The sequence below is a fragment of the Fringilla coelebs genome (assembly GCF_963513975.1).
Source record: "Fringilla coelebs genome assembly, chromosome: 2".
Lineage (NCBI taxonomy): Eukaryota > Metazoa > Chordata > Aves > Passeriformes > Fringillidae > Fringilla > Fringilla coelebs.
The window spans coordinates 2,992,946-3,017,201 of NC_140029.1; the positions used below are offsets into that span (position 1 = coordinate 2,992,946).

Here is a 24,256-nt window from a genome sequence, read left to right on the forward strand (position 1 = left end):
TGTGCATACCTGTGTTTCTGTCTTTCTGTAGTCTCTGGTTAAGCAGAGTGAAATATTTCTCCCTTTTGAGTCCCATTTAAGCTTCCATAGCTTTGGAGCTGATAAACTTTGGGCAAGAGGGAGTGGCCTACCAGGATCCCACCCTAAAGGGTCTCCAGATTTTGTCCACAAATGAATTATCCAGCCTGAATCTCTCAGCTACAAAAGCTTACAGCCATACTCCATTAGCTTATTCCACTACTCCTAGACCCCAAAATATGGAAAAAAATACAAATTCTTTCTTGCTGGGCATACATTTAAGACAACACAAACCTCTCAAAAACCAGGGAAACCAACTGAAAGCTTTCCAGATACATCTCTGGCCATAATTCCTGTTGGATGAATGTGGCACAGGCAACAATCCTGAATAATTGCACTGGATTTAGAGTGACCTTCTGTAAGCTTGTAAAGGAACACATGGATCAAGTAAATTAGGCACTTATTAAATCCACAATTAGTTACATTCTATTTAAAAACCCCCTCAGGCTTACAAAGTCAAGCATGGAGCAGGTTCTTTGCTGGATTTAAGCCCAAATAGAAGTGATTTAAGGAGTGCATGAAGAAAATAGCAGCCCTTGTTCTGGGGATTCCTATTTTCTTTTGGATTTTTTTAGGAGTGGAATGATTTATGATGAATTTGGGAGGGAAGACAGGGCTGAATGAGATCCCTGGATGCAAGCACTGCGTTCTGGGTTTGTGGCTTTATGAGAGGGAGGGGGACAGATGGAAAAAGAAAGTGGTTGAACTTCCTATTTGTACTCACTCATCGACTCTGTCAATTTGGCCATCTCTGTTTCTCTTTGGGGCTTCTCCTGGGGGAACAGACAAAATGAAAAACAAATATATATATATATATATATGTATTATAGAAATAGAAATACACCTGAGTGCAAGTGGCAGTGTGAGGGGAGGACATTCATCCATTATAAATTTCTATTTTATTTTAGGGATTTAACTTCACTCCTAAATAGCCTGAACTTCTGTGGGCTTTTTTTTTTTTTTTGTCCCTTGTAATTTCTCAATTTTTCCTACTATGAATCTTGAAGCTTGTATTTATTTATCTGTGTGTATCTAGCTGAAGAAATTGAAATTATTCAGTCAAAGTGATAACGGAGGAGGAAGTCCTCCCCTGTTTTTCACTCTCTGCTAAAATACTCCAGTGTGTTAGGCCTTCCTGACAAAAGAGCAACCCACAAACCACTTATGCTGCAGGAAAAAAGCACTTAATTGGAAATAAATAGATTTGATATGGGAGCTGGACTGTGTGGTGTGGTCCTGGCCTGATGCTGAGAGGAACTGAGGTCCCTGGGGGACTCCCGAGCAAAGCTGCTGGTCTTTGTCTCTTGTTCCTTGCATTATTTTCTTTTAATTTAATTATTTTTTCCATTTCAGACATTTGTAGCTGAGACAGAGGCTTGGTCAATCAAAAGCCCTTGAATTTGGTGAAAATCCAATATCTCAAAGCACAGGTCAGCCAGAGCAGTGGAGGCTGATTTCAAAGCCAAAGTTTGGGCTGAATGAAAACTGCAAAGCCCTTGAAACTCCAGTGAAGTGGTTTTGAGAGGATGTGGTGGGGCTGTTGTGACCCCTCTGTGACTCCTCACCTCCCCACCCCTCCACCTGTGTCAAGGCTGTGAGTGTGGCTCTCCTGGGCACAGGTGAGCAGATCTCAGCTCTTTTTCCCTCAAAAAACCTCAGTAAGGGAGAGAATTCCCACAAAAATATGACTTTATTGGGCAGTATGCCCAAACAGAAGCTCCTTATCTCAGCTCTGGGACAAGGTGCAGCTTTTGGGCAGGGTGACCTTCAGTAGGTGCTGGGGTGGCTGGGGACAGCAGTCAGCATGGTGACATCTCCCTTTGACTGGGTCTGTGCTAAAAATGGCTCCAGGGAAAGGCACAGGCTGAGAATTCCCAGAATCCCAGAATCCCTGGGTTGGAAGAGACCTCCAAGGCCATCGAGTCCAGCCCAGCCCCAGCAGCTCAGCTGAGCCCTGGCCCCCAGTGCCACATCCAGGCTTTGTTAAACACACCCAGGGATGGGCACTCCACCACCTCCCCGGGCAGCCATTCCAGAACTTTCTCACCCTTGCTGGAAAACCTTTTCCCTGCTCTCCAGCCTGTATTTCCCTTGGTGCAGCTCAGGCTGTGTGCTCTGGCTGTGTCAGTGCTGCTGCAGACAGAGCCCAGCCCAGCTGAGCACAGGCACCTTTCAGGAGCTGTGCAGGGCCATGAGGGCAGCCCTGAGTCTCCTTTTCTCCAGGCTGAGCACCCCCAGCTCCCTCAGGGCTCCTCTCAGGGTTTGTGTTCCATTTGCCACAAATTGTCCCTGCCAGGTGTTATTTGGCAGCACAATGTGGCTTCCCAAGGGCTGCTTGGGTGCGACATGAGCAGACCCTGCTGCAGGAGTGCCAGGCTGCTCAAGGGCAGGATCATTTCTTGACTCCAGAGGAATTGAGGTCTGTCCACCTCTGATTTAGAATTCCTGGTGCTGGCAAAGCCCTGCCAGCCCAGGCAGTGCCAGCTGTGCCCAGTGCCCACCTTGTCCCCAGCCCAGAGCACTCAGTGCCACCTCCAGGGCACACCTGCAGGGATGGGCACTGCAGAGCTCCCTGGGCAGTTCCAAGGCCTGAGCCCCCTTTCCATGGGCAAATTCCTGCTGCTGTCCCAGCTGAGCCTGCCCTGGCCCAGCCTGAGGCCGTTCCCTCTGCTCCTGTCCCTGTTCCCTGGCAGCACAGCCCGACCCCCCCGGCTGTCCCCTCCTGGCAGGGACTTGTGCAGAGCCACAAGGGCCCCCTGAGCCTCCTTTGCTCCAGGCTCAGCCCCTGCCCAGCTCCCTCAGGAATTCTCCAGCCCTTTCCCAGCTCTCTCAGCTTCCCCTCACACCCTCTCCTGTTTCCTAAACACCTTATCCAATCCTGGCTTTTATCTGGTACAAAAACTTCAAGAAATATTTTCTATACCAAACAAGCCACCACTTGCACTTCACAAAGTTGGACTTCTACTGAAAAAAAGAAAAAAGGCTCAAATGTCACAGTAATAGGAGTGAATGGCATTCATGAAACAAGCAGATAATGCTTCAGAACTGCATTTATGCACCCCTGAGAGCATTTTATATGAAAAGAAAGGTTTAAGGTTATGTCCTGGATCTCAGTGAGGACAATGCCCTAAGCCATGCTGATAATGTGGAATCCAGCATCAGATTCATGCTTTGCTATGAAAGCAAAAAAAAAAAAAAGAAAAAGGAAGGAAGAAAGAAAGAGCACAAGAGTGTATTTTGTTTTACAAAAAAAAGGTCCTCTGTGAAAGTTTTTTTGCATGGCATTAATCATCAAAGGGAAGAACAGCACTCTGAAAACCATCAGGAATTTGTGTCTGTGGTGATTTATAATGTGACCTTAAAACACCTCCTTTTGCTACAGAACTCAGACTTTATCAGGAGTGAACAGTTGGGAAAGATCAATTTGAGCCCTGGAGATGGAGGGCTGGATTTATTAGACTAATAACAAATTGATATTTAATATTATTACTTTCCTCTTGCTTATTATTAAATACATTTTACTAATGATGAAGTCTCTTGTCAAAGGAGACGTGAATGGCATTTCATTTTAAAGTAAAATTATATTATTAAACATAAAAGTGTATTATTAAATATAATATCAAAGGGCAAATTTAGAAGGTTTTGAGTTTATTTGACTTTTCTTAAAAGAAATGCCCAGGACTACTGAAGTTCTGATCTTCCTTCTTTAGTAGATAAAAGTATGTTTGTATGCATCCAATTTCTGAATACTGCAAGTTTTTTAATTACATCAAATTTCCAGATACTTTTATTGAAAAAAAATTAACCTTTGGTACTGTTATCAATGAACTTCAGACTCGATGAATTTATTATATAAAAATTTGTCCTTTTTTCTTTCTCTACTGATCATAAGAATGTGCACACATACACCCATGAAAAAAATTTTTCCACTCATCTGTTTCTTCAAAATGGAATATTTTAAGGCAGCTAGAACACCTCTAAGAAATTTGTTTTTTGATGGCAGATAAAGAAGGAATTCCACCCTCTCTGACAGAATGAGTTCTAGCAGATTAACTTGGGGGAGAATCAAACATTAAAACATACTTTTGTTCCTGATTTTAGCAGATTGAACACAGGCTGACAGCAGAGTGAGATTTGCTGCCTTCAAAAAAAAAGCCCAAATCCAAACCACAAAACAAAACAACAAAGAAAGCAAACAACAAAACGAAACAAGATTAAAAAAAAAGCAAACAACACCGTGTTTCATTTCAGGACAGGAGTTGCCTTTAAGGGCTGACTGTGGCTGTATTTCCTCTGGAGATTGCTGGGTAAACAAGAATTGCCACCTCAGAAAACACATCAAGAGAAGGAGGACTCATTTTTTATCTCTCCTAACACAGTGATGCTCATATTTCAGGTTTTTCATAGCTCTGTAGTCAGCACAGAGTGATTTCTGCAGGGAATTTTGGATCCATGGGCTGTTGCTGCCAGTGCCTGCTCTGAGGTGAAGGACCCAAATCTTGCACAAACCCAGAGGAGCAGCAGAGCCAGACCCTGCTCCTGCTCTGTCTGGATGGCTCACATGGTTACTGACTTCTGGGGGTCTGAAAAGCAGCAAATCCTGCTTTTCATACTTGAAATGACGTGAACTTTCCAAAGTGCCAGCAATAGGAGATGTTGTGGTGCAAGGAGGGACGTGTGAAATTTAAATTAAGTGAAGCATGATAACTTCAACTAGACAAAATGGCCATTTAAAATTCTGCTTTGTACTTTTTGCATTGTTTGTGAGGACTTTCATTCATGAGGGTATAAGAAAGAAGATGCAAACTAGTTTTCTAATTTTTTCTTTCTTTTTTTTAAAGCCATTTCCTTTCTATCAACTTCCTTCAGACCAAAGAGTGGTTGCCCAGTCCTGCAGTATCTGAGGCTGTGATGTCCTGCCTTGCACTCAATCTAATCTCAAATTATTGTCATGATGTTGCAACATTTATGGGTTTAGAGGGGACAACACAGAAAGTGTGGCCCTCACGTCACTCTTTCCCTTTTCAGCCAAAGAAAATCAAAGAAAATCAGGCACTTTTGGATAAAACTCTCCTTGTCTGACAGCCTGTGCTGCAGAGTCTGCCATGCTTCTGTCAGAGGGGTACAAGAAGACGTCAGGCAGCACAAAAATAACATTTTCAATGTCAAGCAGGAGAGGATTGAATCAAATTCCAGATGGGAATCAAAACATTGAGTTGCCAGGTCACTTGTCTCGTAATGGAACAGTCTCGGACAAGACAGTGGATGATCTCCTTGTGATTTTTCTAATGGAAGGACAAGGGCACATCCTGAAACTCCCTCTCCAGTGGCTGTTGGCTTCAGCTGGCACTAATTAATGAGATCATTATATTTATTTTCACAGGGTGACAGGATGGGTCAGGCTGGCAGGGCCCACAGAGGGTCCCTGGTGCCACCTCCCTGCTCCAGCAGGGCCATCCCAGGGCACAGGGCACAGGGCTGGGTCCAGGTGGCTCTGGAATATTCCAGAGAGGAGCCCCCAGAGCCCCTCTGGGCTCTGCTCAGGGCTGGGCACTGCCCAGGGCAGAAGTTGTGCCTCCTGTGCAGGGGAATTGCTGGGCTCAGCCCCTGCCCGTGGCTCTGGGGCCATGGCTGGGCCTGGAGCAGAGCCTGGGCTGCTCTGACCTCTGCACACAGGGACAGACACAGGGACAGACAGGGACAGACAGGGACAGACAGGGACAGACACAGGGACAGCCAGAATTCCCAGAATTCCCAGAATCCCTGGGTTGGAAGAGACCTTCCAGACCATCTAGTCCAGCCCAGCCCCAGCAGCTCAGCTGAGCCCTGGCCCCCAGTGCCACATCCAGGCTTTGTTAAACACACCCAGGGATGGGCACTCCACCACCTCCCCAGGCAGCCATTCCAGAACTTTCTCACCCTTGCTGGAAAACCTTTTCCCTGCTCTCCAGCCTGTATTTCCCTTGGTGCAGCTCAGGCTGTGTGCTCTGGCTGTGTCAGTGCTGCTGCAGACAGAGCCCAGCCCAGCTGAGCACAGGCACCTTTCAGGAGCTGTGCAGGGCCATGAGGGCAGCCCTGAGTCTCCTTTTCTCCAGGCTGAGCACCCCCAGCTCCCTCAGGGCTCCTCTCAGGGTTTGTGTTCCAGCCCCTCTGGATGTGCTCAGTGTCCCAAGGTCCCTCCCAAGCTGAGGGGCCAGAGCTGGGCACAGCACTGCAGGTGTGCCCTGAGCAGGGCCCAGGGCAGGGACAGAATGACCTCCCTGCTCCTGGGACAGCCAGGGACAGACACAGGGACAGACAGGGACAGCCAGAGACAGACACAGGGACAGACACAGGGACACACACAGGGACAGACCCAGGGACAGACAGGGACAGACAGGGACAGACACAGGGACAGCCAGGGACAGACCCAGGGACAGCCCCAGGGCCAGCCCCAGGCCCAGCCAGGCCAGGAAGGGCTGAGGCCCCTCTCTCTCCCGGGCTCCTCTCCAGGCTGAGCAGCCCCAGCTCCCTCAGCCTTTCCTGGGCACGGAGCTGCTCCAGGCCCTTGCTCAGCTCCAGCAGCTCCTGGCCCTGCTGTGCTGAGGAGCCAGAGCTGGGCACAGCAGCCAGAGGAGCCCCCAGGGCTGGCACAGGGGCAGGATCACCCCTGACCTGCTGGCACTGCCCATCCCAATGTCCCCAGGTCACCATTGACCTTCCTGCCCCAGGACACTCTGCTGGCCCAGGGACAGCTCGGTGTCCCTCAGGACTCCACATCCTGCTCCAGCAGGTCACCCCCAGCCTGTGCTGGTGCCTGGAGTTGTTTATTCCCAGGTGCAGGACCCTGATTTTGCCCTGGCTGAGTTTCAGACAGTTCTTCTCTGCCCATCTCTCCAGCCTGTCACAGTCCCTCTGAAAGCCTGCACAGCCTTTTCCTTTGTTTCCTGCATGGCTAAAACATCTCTTGTACTTCTGAAGTGCAGAGGTTCACCAACACATCAGGAATCTGCTGAGGTAATCCAAAACTTTGGCTCAAATTTCTGACAGTATTTCATCAGCTGTGGATCAGAGCTCACATCCATTATATCCATTACACATCATTTTATGAAGCTTTCTTACTTCTGAAGTAGCAAATCCCTGGTAATTCAATTGACACATCCTTGAAGGCAATAGCTCCCCAATCACTAAATACAAATTCAATGAACAAGAAGCAAAGAAGAACCTTTTTGGAAATTTTAGCTCAGAGTAATCTATCTTGGGATATCTTCAATTACTTCCCAAACTACACGGAAACGGTTTCATGTTGGAAACATTATTAAGTGAGAATAATAGAATTTAATTTTATGGAGTGCCTTTCCTCCTCGTGACATCTCTAACTGCTCTGCAGTAATGAATTAGACACAGGTTCTGGGGTGATGGTGTGTAGGCAAATGCAGCTCTCATTATGTGCTATTCATTCCAGCAATAGCCTACACTCAGTTCTCAAAAGCAGGGCTTATTTTAGGTGGAGAAGGATTGTTGGAAGTTGCTGGAGCTCTTCCTTTGGAAAAATGCCGTAGGAACTTCCATTTCTATCTGCAAACATATCCAACAAAGGAAAAAAATAGCTTAATAGCCCATCTTTAGGGCCTTGAACAATGAGATACTCTGTGTTATTGCATTATTTTACTATTACTAGAATTCCAGCTTCATGGAAGGCCTGCCTAAGCCTGTAGGAGTTGCTTTTCCTGCCTCCCTGTCCCAAAATAAGAAATAATTCATATTTTGTTTATCTTTCCTTTTCTGTCTTGCCCATCCCAAGAAAGGAGGTTGGTCCCCACTGCCTGTTTTTTTTTTTCTGGTTTTCCAGAATTAAGTGTTGGGGCAGGGCCTATAAAGACAATTTTGTGCAGCTCTGTGTGATCTCCAGCAAATTGGCTTCATCCTCAGCCTCAAAGCTGAGCACTAATCTGCACTCCCTTGCAGTGATCCCAGCACTTGAATGGCTCAGAGCGTGTTTCATAGGAATATCCTGTGCTTGGCACAAGAGGTGATTTCAATTTGCATCAGCTGGAATGAGCTTAAAATACAATATTTGAATAGATGGAGTGAGCAGAGTTCAAGGAGGGAGTGCCTGAGCTGGGTTCAGCAGGGTTATGGAGCAGCAGGGGTGAGTTGGGCTCATTAATGTGTTCAGACCTCATAAAACACTCTCAGGAGCTCTAAGATGTCTTACATGGAGGAAATTTGCATTAGCAGCAGGAGGAACTGAATTTATTTCCCTGGGTTCTAGAATTGAGGGTTTTTTTTTTTTTTACATTTCTCATAATTTTTGGTGAACTTACTCATCATTCACACTTGGTCTGTGAAATATGGATGGAAAAATCTCTGGTTTTTTCCAAGCAGAAAATCAAGCAGCAGTTCTAGAGGAGCTTGTCAGGTCCCCTCAGACTCAAGGGACAAAGCTCACAGAATTGTGGGTTAAAGCCACTGCAAATGCAGTGTCATTGTCTGAGTAGGAGGAACAAATATTCACATATTAAACAGTGGGGATGGTGTGTGGTGGTTCTGAGTGCAGGAAACCCTTTTAGGAGCAGAATCAGCAGATAAATGTTACTATCTGCTGTGCAGTAAACAGGAACAGTTACTGATGCTCTTGTATCTACCAGGCCATAAATAAATAAAATAAAATTTGAACAAGATAAGGAGAAAAAAAATGAGCATTTGCAGGAGAGAGAATATTCATATCTATGAAAAAAAAGAGCGAGAGAGAGACAGACTTTATGGTTTTGACATTTGAAGTAAGATCTAAGCTGTAACAAGTCTCAGGTTTTCAGTTTTACTTAACCTGAAGAACTTCACAATTTTAGACTATAAAATTCTATAGCAGAGAACATGAAACTGAAAACTTATTAAAAAACCCTGCCTTTGGCAGTGAAACCTCAGAGCTGCAGGAATTTGAGTATCCTTAACTTACAGGGGTGACAGTGTCAGTATTGCAGATTATTTTAGCAACAATTCTGGCTTAGGTTAATAAAATAAATAAATTTGGGTATCTACAGAAGCAAAGTGGGAGCAAAGCAATGTTGTGGTGTGATTACATGATTAAAGACAGTTATATTTCCTTAGTTCCTTTGCTCTAGAGGGTGAACTCCAACAGCTGAATTTTCTTCTCCCACTACAAAAATCCCACAGGGAGTCAAAAGATTTATTTGATTCCCTCAGATCCCAGTAAAAATACATCTATTCCAAGACAATGAGTTGGGCTGACTGAGCACCATGAGAGCTTCCACTCCTGTGTTTTCCAGCCAACAAGCTGTGTGTTCTGCCTGCTTTTGAGAAGCTCAGCTTGGATGTTCTGACAAATTATGGATGCAGGTAATTGCAGTGGAGGATTTCAGTCGTACAGCCAGCATTTCCTGCCTGCACTGTGAAATGAAGCAAGTGTAAGTTCTCCCTGGAAATCAAGGAGAATATCCAGGCAACAAAGTGAGGCAGGGATGCTACACTGAGAAGGTTTGAAAGCTTTTTTACTTAGGCTTGGACAAACCAGCATAAATTACATCTCAGCAAAAGGTCTTCAAGGCAGAGTGGATAATCTTCTGTGTGCTGTGCCATGGAAATAGGCTGCAGGTGGGGTGGCTGTGTGCAGTTAATGCATGCTGAAAAGCTCTATTTTCAGTGGGAATGTTCTCACCAATGCAGAGAGACCTTTGGATCAAACTCTTAAGAAACTCTCTGCTGTTTTTCTTTTTAGGGCATAAATCATGAATATATTCTGAATTGTAATAGGAAAAATGTAAGTTACCTTGAGATAACAGCAGCTACCTTGTTTTTTTTAAAAAAAAGAGTTGGTAGAAACCCAAAAGAGGAGATTCTCTATAGAAAAGAGACTTAAAAATGCTTATCCAATCTTTTCAGCTGTTAATAATGCATATGTAGGGTTTTTAATGGGCTCATTGCTCCTGTGCCCCCCAAAGGGAAAGTCTCAACCGGTTGCTTGTATTCTTGTAGCAATAAATTCCAAATTTCAATAAGAATCACTTTAAGAATATTTACAGACTGAGGATTTCTGATGAAAAATATAAGTAGAAGCATTGCCTGAACTAATCTAGAAACCATTATTTAAGCTATTTAGGAGAATAATGATCTAATAAAAGAAGTTTTGTTTGTTACTAGCCTTGATGCATTATAAAAATAACTCATACCTACACAGAGCAGATCAAGCATCTCAAACCTGAACCTATTTCCTTGGGTACCTTGTGAGACTGAAATGATGAACACAGAACAAGGGGAACTGACATTTTTCTTTGTTTTGTGCTGTGATCATGTTCCCTCAATGAAAATTCTCAAACAAGAACTGTCTGCAGTGTCAGGTTTGGCTCTGATTGAATAATACCAAAGTGTCTCACACAGTTTCCAATTTTAGCAGCCTTTTGTTGTTAAATCTATCTCAAAAAAAAAAAAAAAAAAAAAAGAAGAAGAAAATCTTCAAAAGCTATGAGATGCTGGAAAAGAACAAGTAACGTGTCAGATGAATGCAAGAATGCTAATAATGATAATACCTCCCTGTCCTACTGAAAAATACCTGAAAATACCTCCCATTTATTACTCCCTGAGAGAAAATAAAATTTTTGGTTGCTGGCGCAGATCTTTTTGGGCCAAACTGAAAAAAGTAATAAAAAAGAGAAATGCTGATGTAAAGCAGCTTTTGCTTTATCCTCACCATCAACTTTTCAGACCTAAAGAAGGCAAAAATGGGAACTGCGGCAGAAATGGTGCAAGTGTGGAAATTTGGACACAGCCTTGGGGTTGATGTCCCTAAGTTCAGCCTACTGAAAATTTGGGTTCAGGGTCTGAGTGGGGTTTTTGTAGCCCCAACAGAGGGAAACCAGCACCTCCACAGGGGAGTTATCCAGGAATAAGCAAAGGAATCCCTGGGGGAAGTGCTCAGCTCATTGAGGATGGAGTCGAGCTGATTAAATATGTGTTAAATGGGTAAGACAGGGGTGGGAGGACACCTCTCCCTGAAATCCTGGAGCTTTTGTGCTCCTTGTGCCATGCCAAGGGTTTGCTCCCACCCCTCCCCTCCTGTTCTCTTCTCCCCCACCTTCAGCCTTGAGAGGAACAGTGGATTTGTCTTTCCAAACAGGCTGTGGGTCTGCTGGTAGATAAAACCAGCACTGGGAGAGAAAAAAACAATGGGAAGGATTCCATTGATTGAGGAATGGAAAAAGAGATTTGCTTTTAGAAATAAACTTTAGGTTTGCTGATAAATGAAATTAGACATTGAGAGACGAAAGAAACAATCAGGAAGAAAAACCCCCGAATTCCATAAGAATTAAAAATTAAAAGGGAGGGTTGTACATTAGAGGGGAATCTTTGGGATCAGGTGTTTCAGGGAGTCTGAACCTCTCAAGTACCTCAGAAATGGGGAAAGAGATAAGGGAAATGGAGCTGGGAAATTGGGATAAAAAGGAGGCTGCATCCTCCAGAAATTGCAGAGATCCCAGGGGAATGCCCCATGGCCTCTCCCTTTATTCCAATAAAGCCAAAGGACTCCTCTGTCTCCTTTTTGGACATAAACCTCTGGTGTTGGTGGATAAATTTTCCTAACAGCCTCTTCATTTCCTCCTCTCTTGTCTTACCCAGCCCGTCACCTTTCCTAAAACAGTCTCCTTTTCCTTTTCTCTGCATCTAACTTTATCCCTCACCTCTCTCCTGCCTCTCTTCACACTCCCACACTCCCAAAGGAGCAGGTGTGGAAGGAGCTGTCACAGGGAGCATCCTCCCTCTGTGCCCCCAGTCCCACACGTGGGATTATCCTCCCTGAGCAGCCTCGGGGCAGGGGCTGCTCTGCCTGAACCCCAGGGCTCTGTCACCTCCTCACTTCAGACTGAGGAGATATTTTAGTAATTAATGTCTGCAAGGAATTATCACAGAATCACAGAATGGGTTGGGTTGGAAGGGACCTCAAAGATTATCTCATCCCACCCCTGCAGGGACACCTTCCACTGTGCCAGGTGCTCCCAGCCCCAGTGTCCAACCTGGCCTTAGATGCTTCCAGGGATGTGGAATCCACAACTTCCCTCTATTTTTGGCTCCTGCTCATTATCCCTCACCCCAAAGCCTGGATTGTTATTTTGGTGAGGAGAGTTTGACACCTGATAACTTGAACTGTTCAGGTTCTTGGGCTGATGAATGACATCAGCCAGGCTTGGACCTGGATAGCTCATGGAATCATGGAATCACTGAGAGGTTTGGGTTGGAAGGGACCCCAAAGATCATCCCATCCCATCCCACCCCTGCCATGGCAGGGACACCTCCCACTGTCCCAGGCTGCTCCAAGAAAAATCCAACCTGGCCTTGGGCACTGCCAGGGATCCAGGGATGGAATTCCATCCCAGCCCTGCCCACCCTCCCAGGGAACAATTCCTCATTGCCAAGATCCCATCCAGCCCTGCCCTCTGGCACTGGCAGCCATTCCCTATCACTGTCATATTTTCTGGAAAAATCCCTTTGCCCAGGATTTCTTCTCCTGGGAAGATGAGAAGTCTCAGAGAAAAAACCAATATTATCTCATTTGCTTCTCCCTGTTTTGCTGCTTTGGAATGTGGCTGGAGATTGTTTACCAATAGGTTTGGTTGGTTTCATGTGAATTGTTTTTAGTTAATGGCCAATCACCATCAGCTGTGTTGGACTCTGAGGAGAGTCACGAGTTTTTATTATTCATTCTTGTTAAGCCTTCTGTCTGTATCCTTTCTTTTTCCTTAATATAGTTTTAGTATAGGATTGTTTAATAGAATACAATATCATAAAATAATAAATTAGCCATCTGAGAACATGGGGTCAGATTCTCATCTCTTCCTTTATCCTGGGGACCCTCACAAGCTCAACAATTCCCTGTGTGCTGTCCCTGCATCCCCTGGAAATTGTCTCTCTCCAGCTTTCCTGGGGCTCCTGCAGGCCCTGCAAGGCCACCCTGAGCTCAGCCCAAAGCTTCTCCTGTGCAGGTGAGCAATGCCAGCTGTGCCAGCCTTTCCTGCCAGCAGAGCTGCTCCAGCCCTCTGCTCATCCTGGAGCCTCCTCTGGGCTCTCTGCAGCAGCTCCAGCTCCTCCAGGGCTGGGGCAGCTCTGCAGGTGGGCTCTCACCCCAGTGCTGATATACAGTATATAAATCTATTTATGTCATAGATAAGGATTAAGTGTACTGTAAATGACAGAGAAATGTGAATAAAAAAGCAGAACAGGGTGAAATTCGTTGCCCTGTGGCTCTCCTGGTGCTCAGACCAAGCTGCCCAAGCTGTGACTGTTCCAAGAGGCTCCTGCTTGCCATCAGCTGAGGATAGAGACAGAATCCACATTTCCTGTCCAAGCCAGCCCCAAGGGCTGCTCCCTGTGAGGGAATGCCAGCTCAGCACAGTGAGAGCCTGCCTGGAGATCCCCAGGGAGCCTCAGGAAGCCACAATTCCTGTCAACAAGTCAATTATCCTGCAGGAGCCTTGTCCTGGTGCTGTTCCTGCTGCAGCTCTTCACCTCAGCAGGTTTTGTACTGTGTGTGTCTGGGGGATTGGGATATATTTTAAGGATGTATTTTAACTGGAATTTCCAGACAAGCTCTGGGTGAGTCAGACTAAAGATTTACAGCAAATCTGTGTGTTCTTCAGGCAGTGCAGCTGATGGCACTTCCACTGTGCAGAGTGTGCTTCAGACACAGTGCTCTGTGATGGAGATGTTTCAAACTGTGCTAACTCGAGTTCTCCCTGAGTTTAAACACCTCCAAAATAATGCATCCTGCCAGTGATTAAAGGTCAGCTCACAGAGCTGGCCACTGCTGCTGCTTTTAATCTTATTAAGTGTTAATAATGATAAAATATTCATAGCTGTAAACTTATAAAGGGAAAAATTATGTGCTCAAATGGAGATAAGGCATTTTATTCCATTGCAGGCAACAAACAGCGATGGGGGAGGTTTCTGGCAGCTCCTCAGAGGATCCACCCCTGCAGTTCACCAAAACCTTGCCATGCCAACCCAAATCCAGTACAAGCTCCATTGTCTCCTGCATTTTAAAATTATGAGGAAGCTCAATGTTAGTCAGAATTACATTCCCTGAGAGCTGGTTTGTGAAATTTTAATCAAGAGTAAATGCAATCAGGAGGAGTACTTAATTTGTTTCTCCATTTTTAAAAAACCCTCTTATTTCCTATTGTAATGCTATCTTTTCTCCTCCCCAAATTCTAGGTTATGCCCAGAATTCATTCAGTTGTGTGCAAACCTGGTTAATAAAAAGATAAGCACCCAACCATTCTCGTGCTGTCCTATTAACATAAGTGTTCTACCACTCTGCAGACTGGATGTGATGCACAAAAATCTCCTGAGTTTTGCAGCTTGACTTGATTTTAATGTCTGCTGCATAATTCTCAAATGTTTAACACTTCAGAAAACTCTGTGTGATTTAAGGGTAAATTAATCTTTACTCACTGAAAACTGGAGCAAGATTTAGGTAAGATATTTTGCCATTCCTTGATGATTTTAATTAAAATTCCTTCTTGTTTGTTTTGAAAAATTCAAAGCTCTGCTCCTAGGCATTTGTACCAGAAGAGATCAGTTCCAGGCTTTCCTAAGGAACATGGAACAGCTCGTTTTTCTTTGCAAAGCCTAGATGTGCAGCTTTATGGACAATTTTTCACCTCTTTCCCTTTTTTTTTTGTGTATCTACCCAGCACAACTTCAGCTGCAGAACCTGGAGGGTGTGATCCAGCCCAGGCAGGTGCACCCTGACTGTGGAATTATCTGCAGGCAGATCCATTCTCCATCTTCATGGAGCTCTGCTGGATGTGCCAGAGCGAGGTAAGGCTCAGTCTAGACAGAGATGTCTCAGTGCAGGGCCAGGCTTAGAGCTCCAAATTCCTTCCTGCTTCTTCTGTGGGGGTTAAAAAGCCCCAAATTAAAGTATTAAAGAGACTACATTGGTTTGCATTGTACTGAAGAGGAATCTCCTTTTCTGGCTTTATTAGTAATAAGATATCTTTATTTTTCTGTCCACCCTCTGAAATCAAGGCTGCGGATGCAATTCCTCAGACCAGGGTGATTTTCACTTTGCTACATTATTTGCTATGTAATTATTAATTTGATGCTGGTGGGAAACATGGCTGCACAAGGTTTCATAGGAAAAAAAATGTTAAAAAAATAAGATGAGCAACAGCAGGATGGGCAGAGGGCTGGAGCAGCTCTGCTGGCAGGAAAGGCTGGCACAGCTGGCATTGCTCACCTGCACAGGAGAAGCTTTGGGCTGAGCTCAGGGTGGCCTTGCAGGGCCTGCAGGAGCCCCAGGAAACCTGGAGAGAGACAATTTCCAGGGGATGCAGGGACAGCACACAGGGAATGGCTTCCAACTGAAAAATTACAGGTTTAGGTGGGATGGTAGGAAAAAATCCTTCCCTGGCAGGGTGGGCAGGGCTGGGATGGAATTCCATCCCTGGATCCCTGGCAGTGCCCAAGGCCAGGCTGGACACTGGGCCTGGAGCAGCCTGGCACAGGGGAAGGTGTCCCTGCCTGAGGCATTTCAGAGTTGCAGCCTTGAAAATCTTCATCCAGCCCTTCTGAGAGTCTGCTCTAATCCCACCTGCCTTTTCCATATTTTTCCATTCTTTCTGACAATCTCTCCTGGTGAAAAATTCAACTCACCTTGCAGCTCATCTAGAAACCTTAGAATTCAGTTTCTAATTTGTATTTTTCTTTCTACTTCTGAACAAAGTTGCTGATGTAACTCCCAGAAAAATAATTTATTGCTGATTTCTTTCTTTTTTTCTTCGTGAAAGGAAACAAAACTTTCCCCTCTCACATTTCCCCTGTATTCTAGTTTTTCTCAAAATTATTAATTTAAAATTTGTTGTTGCTCTTCATTTTGTCACCATCACACTGTGCCTTTCAGATAATTCCTTCTTGGCAGTTTTTACACTCAAATTATGACAAGTCCAAATTTTCCAAGCTACCAAAAGTTTCCTGATCCCAACAGCAGTGCTGATTTCTTTAGAAATCAGGCTCTGAGTGTTTTAATAGAATCATTATCCCTGTGTGCTGTCCCCACAACCAGAACCTTTCAGTGATTTGGATCCAATTTGAAAATCACATCCCAAATTACAATAAATGTGGGGACATGCAATTACCAGCCCAGAAGGCACTGCAGTTTCCAGGCTCATTTAGCCATGTTTTCCCCAGCTGAGCCTGCCAGCCAGGGCATTAATTAATGTTTTATTCTAATGGGGACACCTGCCCATTAGGAGCTACCAATTCTTTGTCTACAAAGAAAGCTGTCAGAGGGTAATTTCCTTTTGTTTCCCACTGCTCAGGTCTCTGAAAGACAAATTTTTCATTATCAGACAGGAATGAGACCTCTAGCACCTCTGGATAATGTAAAATTTTCTACTTAGGAATGGTTCTTTTGGTGGGTTTTTGAGTTTTGTTGTGATTTTTTGGTTGGTGGGTTGTTTTTTTGGGTTTATTTTGGTCTCTATTTCATCTTTTCCACAAGGTCACCTCATTTCTACAATCACTTTTGTGATTTTTGGGGAATTTTAGATTCAAGGAGACAGAAATTATTGACATATTACTAAGCTGGCCCAGAAAATTATTTTGGCATGCTGAAACACATAATTAACAGTAGTCAACAACTACTGGATTTCTCACTTCATACTCCAAAAAAATGTACAGAGAATATTTAACCCCAGAAGTTTGTAATTAACTTTTCCTAGATGGAAAAGAGAAACAGCCCACAGCACATTTTTAGTGAATAAAATCTGTCTTGCTTTAAGATCCATCAATGAATTCTTCAGCACATCCTTTATTATTTTGATTTTAAGTCCTTTTTTTCATTCTGCCTGGCACCCTGCAGCACATTCTTTATTACAGATGTTATAGGTATAAAAGCTCCAATTTTGCAAGTCCTGGTGACCATCTGAGCTAGATCAGAGAAATTCAGAAGAGCCACAAACCATCACCCAGGGTTTTATGTCACCCTGTGTCCCCTCTCTTGGTACATACAAAGGCAAATACACCTTTCTCTGTGTTTGGATTTTTATCATGATTTAAATCTGATTTCTTTGCTGTTCTCAGAATCCAGAGGTCTCTGATCTACAGGAGGGGTTGGATTTGAAATTTACTGCTTTTCTCTCACTTCTCCCTCTTGTTGCTGCTGCTGCTGATTTTAGTGAGCTGAAATCTTGGACTCCCCCTGACAGAGCCCCATTGAGAGGGACTTTGTGCCACAAGAGAGGAGTGGGGCTGATTATGGGAAGAAACAACAGAATTTGGCTCTCTGTACTCAACCTGGAGAAGGGGAGGCTCAGGGGGGACCTCACTGACCTCATTATAGGTTGGATATTAGGAAAAAGTGAGAAAGTTCTGGAATGGCTGCCTGGGGAGGTGGTGGAGTGCCCATCCCTGGGTGTGTTTAACAAAGCCTGGATGTGGCACTGGGGGCCAGGGCTCAGCTGAGCTGCTGGGGCTGGGCTGGACTCGATGGCCTTGGAGGTCTCTTCTAACCCAGGGATTCTGGAAATTCTGTAATTAATTAAATGGCACCAGGGCAGGCTCAGGTTGGAGACTGGGACAGAAAATGTCCCTGGCAGAGTGGTCAGGCCTTGGGCTGGGCGGCCAAGGGAGGTTTGGAGTCCCTGGAATTGTCCCAGAGCAGCCTGGATGTGGCCTTGGGGACAGGGACAGGGTTTGGGGTGATGGCACTGGGTGATCCTGGAGGGCTCTTCCAACCCTGATGATTTTGGGATCTCCTGCAGAGAAGCTGTTTCCAGGCTTGGCCACAGCTCTGTGCTGAGTTTGGGACGTGGCCAGGAATTTGTGGGAGATGCTCAGTGTGAGGGGGTCCCTCCTGCTCAGACCCTTCCCTGACTGAACACTTTGGGTGGGTCAGTGCGTGATACAGGAGGGAAAGGGGAAAAATCAGCTTTTGGTGCTTCACTTCAGACCTTGAAAGTCCCAAATTCTTCTACTTTGATGGAAGAGTATAAAAACAGCTTAATGGGGAGGAGACCTGAATGAAATCACTCCAGGATGAGGTAATGTGCAGTTTCAAGTAGATTATGTGGACATGTGCATCCAAAGAACACTTTTTTTTTCTTTTTAGGATTTTTTTTCCCCCCAGCCAAAACACTGACACTTAGATGGATGAATCATTGGTCTTATCTGGCAGTGCTGAAGGAAAATTTAAACTGGTGACTTCTGCTTTGTAGTTTAATGGTGTCATTACAACAAAGATTTGTATTTGATGGGTCTGAAAAAAAAAAGTCTAATCTCTCATGTTTGGACATATTGATGGTAATAATTTTGTTTGCCAGCTTCTGTATTGTTATGGCTTTTTTTTTTTTTTAATTTAAACATTTTGAAATGCAATATTTTATAAATAACCTCGGGGCTATCTTTTTTTATTCTGTTTTTCTGCTGCAACAAGTCTGTTGTGACTGGTGTAATTTTTTAACCCCTTCTAGCAGCATTTCTACAGTTTGCAGATCAGTTTCAACCCCATTTTTCAGCATGAATGAAGGCTTCAACCACATTAATTTATTGGAATTTCACTGACATTTGGCAGCTGAGAAGGAGCCATTGCTATTAAGCAGTGGAGGATTGCATGGGACAGTTCCACAGGAATTTGTGCCTTTTGCTCCTCCAAAAAAAAATTCTCCACAAATGGTGGAGAATATTCAGCTTCAGGGGCTCAAATGGTGAAAGTTCTGTGATTCATTAATTTTCAGTGGCTTCCCTGAAGGTCTCAGTAAGTTGTGATAATCAATAAATTTACCCCAGGGCCCAGTTTCAGCTCTAGAGTAAGTCTTGTCTTGGGTGTATTTGGTTAAGTTGTAAATTTTTAGGTCTGGGCTGAATTTTTTAATCAGGGAACAATTTTTATGGAAATGTTTTGCAAGGAGCTTTGCTAGCACAGCTTCCTGTGGCTGTGCAGCTTTTTGTATTTCTCATTTTGCTACTCCAAAGTTACATCCTCCTTGCTCTAGATGAGATAGGAGGAGCTCCCTGTGTAACTCTCCTTGTCAGAATGGTTTGGGTTATTGTTGTTTTGTTTTTTAAAATTTTTAATAGATGTCTCTCAGAATTTACATCACCCATAGAAAAATGAGTTTGATTTTTCATTTTATCCATCCCCACGTAAATTTGTTCAGCAGCAGAATGAGAGGACCAGTTTGATGTAAAAAAGGCATTAATTAATGAATCCCTTTCAGAACTCAATTAAATGCTATTTTCTCTCTTCTTCTGCAATAGTATAAATTCCTTATTTTAAGTTCCTTTGGTACTTCCTGGGATGATCTACTGCTGACTGTACAATGACTGTAATGTAAAATGGAGCATTTTTTGGCTAAACCAAATTCCTGGTGATCTAAAATCCTTGACAAAGCCTGTTCAGCTGCTTGCCAGCTTAATCATAGATTTGGGCAGTAATAATTTATGGATTTAGTCAGTGATAGTGCAAAACCTCTGCAGCCAGGACAGGAATTGCACACCTGTTTCAGCAGCTGCTTGAATGCCACTGGAATTGTTTTGAGGTGGCATCATGAAGGTTTGAACTGATAGAACACTTCCACTATGGATGGATGGTCCTCAAATGAGAAAACCCTATGAAATTATGAAAAGCAGGTGCAGATGGTGCCTCAGGTTTGAGCTTTTCTGTTTTTCAGGTTCTGTGCTGCTTTAGTGTGTGGGTCTGGGTTCATATTATGGGATGGTGAGCTCTGTGCACAGAGCAGGGAGACAAAACAATTCCTGCTCCAGCTGGGCACCAAGGACAAATGAGCCAAATCTCAGCCAGGAGCACAAACCCCGTGGGCTGGAGAGAGAAAAACAAGCAGGGTGGGACTGCAGGGGCTGAAGCTGGGATGGGACAATGAACTGCAAGGTGCAAATGGAGCAGAGCTGATCCCAGGGAGAGACCCCGTGCCTGGCCGGGCATTTTGGGGCCATTTTGGGTCATCTTGGGTGCAGCCCTGGCTGGGCTCTGGTGCTGCCCCAGGTGGGTCCATGCAGGAGATCCTTTGGATAAATCCCTGCTTTGTTCTGGGACTCTGCCCAGCCTCTGCTCTAGGGCAGCCTTCCCAAGGCATCACAGATGGATTTTGGAATGGAGGAGGAGAGGCAGGGAACACACCTTGGTGTTTTATCCCATATTGTGCACAAAGACCAGTCCAGTTGATTCTGGATCAGAATTATGAAGGGTGATTTATTTTTTTTTTCCCCCATCAATTTGGGCTTTTTCTGCTCATCAGGACAGCTCCAGACAGATTGTGTGATGACAATCTTCTGTGTGCTGTTTGAATATATAATAGGAATGGGATCCAGCAGCATGTGCATACGTGGTGCAGAACAAAATGTTCTGCAAACCTTGACAGAAAAGTCTGTGTCCTTGCCAGAAATAAATACCCTTGAAAGACATAAAAAGCTGTTAATTTGTGTACAGTCTATCAGGAGGGGGAATTCAGAGGTGAGACAGGGGGGATTTTGTGGCCTCTATTACCTTTTACCACTTTTTAATTTTTTTTTTCAATAACCCACCAAGATCCCCAGTCTCTTTTTAGGACAATTGCTGAGCTTCCTGCAGGGAATTCATCCCAATCCCTGTGAATTATTTAACTCCTTCAGGGCTGCTCAGAAGAGTGTTACTTTGGTGTAACTTTGATTGGAAAAGGCACCTTCTTTTACCTTCTATTCGTGGTTTCTTTTGGTTGTTCTTTCACACCCTGCCAGCCTGGTGAGCACAGTGCAAATTATAAAAATCATTGATCTGCTTGCAGCACAGATGGAAACTGGTGGAATATTCACCCAGGCAGGTGCTGGCACTCTGAAATAAAATGGGAGTAGATGTCCAGCCAGCTCTGAAAGCACCTTGTGGGACACACCTACTTATTTTGGCGCTTAAACACCTCAAAAAACAACTGTCACTCTTTTATTTTAAACACTAAAGACATCAGATTAAATTTCTAGAAATGATAATGTATAAGAACCATGAAAAGGTTGTATTGCTACTCCTGTTAGTACTAAAATACTAATTTTTCTAAGCAAGACCTTTAATCTATGCTGTGAGCAACACCAAGTGTGCACTGGCAGTGCTGAAAAATGAGTTTGAAATATGTTTTGAGAGGTTTATGGGCTTTTGTTGCACTCTCTGTGTTACATATTTTATTCTAAGGGCTGTGTTTACTTGAGGATCTCTGTACTTGGCTGATAATGTTTCACATTTTAGTGGAAATTACTTCTGGAGTCGTAGTAAAAGCTATCACCTCTGTGGCAACTTCATGTGTCCCAAATGAAATGAGGTGTCATCTAAAGGAATTTATTGGAGTGGATGTGTCTGTCCCAGGGTGTCCTGCTAGGAGAGATCTGTCAACACATTGTCACATCTCTAACAGGTGCAAAAATAGCCAATAAAATGATGATACAGCCCTGACAAATGTTCTTTGTTATCACACTTCAGCGTGGATTAGGAAAATTGCAGCCTCAATTCCTGTGTTCAACATTCCTTATCAATTACCCAACACCGTGTCCTGCATTTTTCTTAGTTGTTGGGAAAAAAAAAATAAAAATCATTAGGTTAAAACATTGATTTTTTTTTTTTCCAAGCTGGCTAAATGAAAATTTAATTGTAGCAAATGCCAGCAATGCTTCCTACGAAGCAAAGATTTCAGAAGCAAAATGGGCCTTTGAAATACCCATTTGATTTTTGCCCCAAAGTCATCTCTTTAGGCTCCCAGCCAAACATCTGAACTGGCTGGAATAGAAACCAATCCATAGAGCTTTTCCAATTGTGTCTAAAAATAAATGAACTGATTGGGATTATGGACAAATCCTTCAATTTGGGTAAAACAGGGAGCTACACTCCTCCAAATTTTGCGGGCAGGGTGGGTATTTTTGACCTCTAGTCCAAAGACAATTGCTCTGAGTCCTGTCTTCTATCCCAAAAAGCTTGTATCCATTTTCTGATCAGAAAAAGGGAAAACAGTGCTATGAAAAATCCTAATTCTTTTATCTTTGTGGATGCAGAGAGAACCACAGTGCTGGAACCCTCTGGAAATTTTAGTTAATTTTATTTAAAAAAAAGAAAGAATTGTAAGTGTCTGAAGAGAAAGTTTTTGCAGTTTTCCTATCTTTTCTTTGGGGAGATTGATTTTGTATATTAACCTGTAATTTTTTAATTTCTTTAGGAACTCTTGGTGTTTATAAATTCTTTTTTGAGTTCTGTCTTTGGAGGAAGGAGTTAGACACGGATGGTGACATCATGTTTAGGAGTGTTTTATGTGCAGATTTTTTAAGGCTGTGAGGGTAAGTTGCTTTGCAAAGTGAGATCAATATTTTATTTGGTCAAATTATGATGCATCCCCTAATAATACAAATTCTTCTTGTCTGCAGAGGGGAAAATCTCTTTATTTTTGTTCTACACTTTTGCTGATTTTCTCTGTATTAAGATTTTTACTCTAACTTTTCTAGATTTTGCATTTTTGGCTTGCTCATTTCTTTTTCAAGAAAAAAGGATTAATTATCAGAATCACCTATCAAGAAATCATTGACAGAAAACAAAAGATAATAAAATAACATCTAAGAAGTGAATCTGAATGAATTTCAAGCAGGAGGAAGCACCCACAAAAGTAATGATAATCTAAAATCAGTGATTCCCTCTACTCAGAACACATCAGCTAATTTTGGTCACATTTATTTTCCTGTCATGGTCAGCTCAGTCTTCTGCACAGCAGTGCTGGTTTATAAGGCAGGTTTGGGATTGAGATGTACCATTCATAGGCCAATTTGTAGATTCAAGAATAAAATAAAACCAAAATGAAAATAATAATATTAAATATAAACAATAATTATAATATAACGGGACAACATTACGACATCTTTATTTTTATTTTTATTTTTATTTTTATTTTTATTTTTATTTTTATTTTTATTTTTATTTTTATTTTTATTTTTATTTTTATTTTTATTATTATTTTTCAGATTGACTGGTTTTTCTTTTATTGCTCATTGGGACTGATTTTTTCCCAGCTTGTGCCCTTATGTTGTTGTTTTCTGGCTGGAGCTGAGGGCATTCTTTTATTTTGATTAAAACTGGAGGATTACATCTGACTTGCCTGGCATGTGGAGCTCCAGCATTCCTGGGGTTTAAATAATTTGCCATTGCACCACTCTCTCCTAATTTAACTTCCTCCTTCTAGTCAGGCTGAAGAGGGTATTAAAAGTTGGCAGAGTCCACGACTTTAAACTAACTTGTGCAATCACTTGATAAATAATTCTGACAAATCCTTGTCTCCTGCCTACTAATCCCCTTTTTGTGGGAAAAGAACATGCATTTTGCAGCTTAGATTTGCTCCAGCAATGGGAAGAAGATCCCTTTTCCAGCCTGGGTGGTTTCTCACGTGTCACTTTTCTTGCTGCTCGCAGAATTAAGACCAGAATGAATCGTGTTCTGGGATTTTTTTTTTGCTTATGGATGAGTGAGTTTTTCTTTTAACTGTGTGTTAACATATTGCCTCGTTTCTTCTCTGATCTGCTGACTCAGAATACAAGGGAGTAAACAGATGTTGTAGGGTAGGTTTTGATTTATTTCTGCTTTGTGGTAGGGAAAAGGTGTGGTGGCCCCAGACAGTTTGGATTCACACTTTGAAAAAAGATGTGAAAAAACAGGAGTAGAACCCTGGAAATCCAAGGTTTCATTCTTCATGCTCCTATTTCAAATAACCTTTCAAATGAGGCTTGTTTTTCACCTGTGATTTCAATGTCTCAACTTTTGCAGCTCTGTCACAGCCTCTGAGTGACCTCAGGAAAAGGCACAGACTGTGGTGGAGGCTGAGGAGAATATTTATTCCCTCAGAACTAAGCTAATGTCCTATAAATGGCTGAAAAATAAATTTAAAAAAGCACTTGTGGAACCTAAGGACTGATATTTAATGCAGTTGGGGCTCTTCTGTTCTCTGCAAACAGTTCATCACCGAACCAGTCAGGATTCTGAGATAAAGAAGTTATAAAATAAATGCCAAATGAACTTCCCCAACCTCCACAGGCAACCTGTGGCAGTCCCCAGTTTCCCTCAGAGTAAAACAAGTGTTTCCTGCTATCCAGACAAAGCCTCCTGTGTTTCAGGTTGTGAAAAGCTCCTTTGTACCCTCATTTCAGGTGTTTATAGACACTGATAAACCCTCCC

At 43.4% G+C, this 24,256-nt stretch overlaps 1 protein-coding gene across 1 annotated transcript in view; it reads right to left on the bottom strand.

The window, feature by feature from the left end:
• KCNJ6 (potassium inwardly rectifying channel subfamily J member 6) overlaps window positions 1-827 on the bottom strand; it is a gene marked incomplete at both ends in the record, with an annotated part of 113,651 nt that extends 112,824 nt beyond the window's left edge. The window contains one exon of the mRNA XM_084226022.1: window positions 803-827. Within this exon, the coding sequence (XP_084082148.1) occupies window positions 803-827 (25 nt within the window). The remainder of the gene's footprint in view (window positions 1-802) is intronic.
• Window positions 828-24,256: the final 23,429 nt, after the last annotated feature.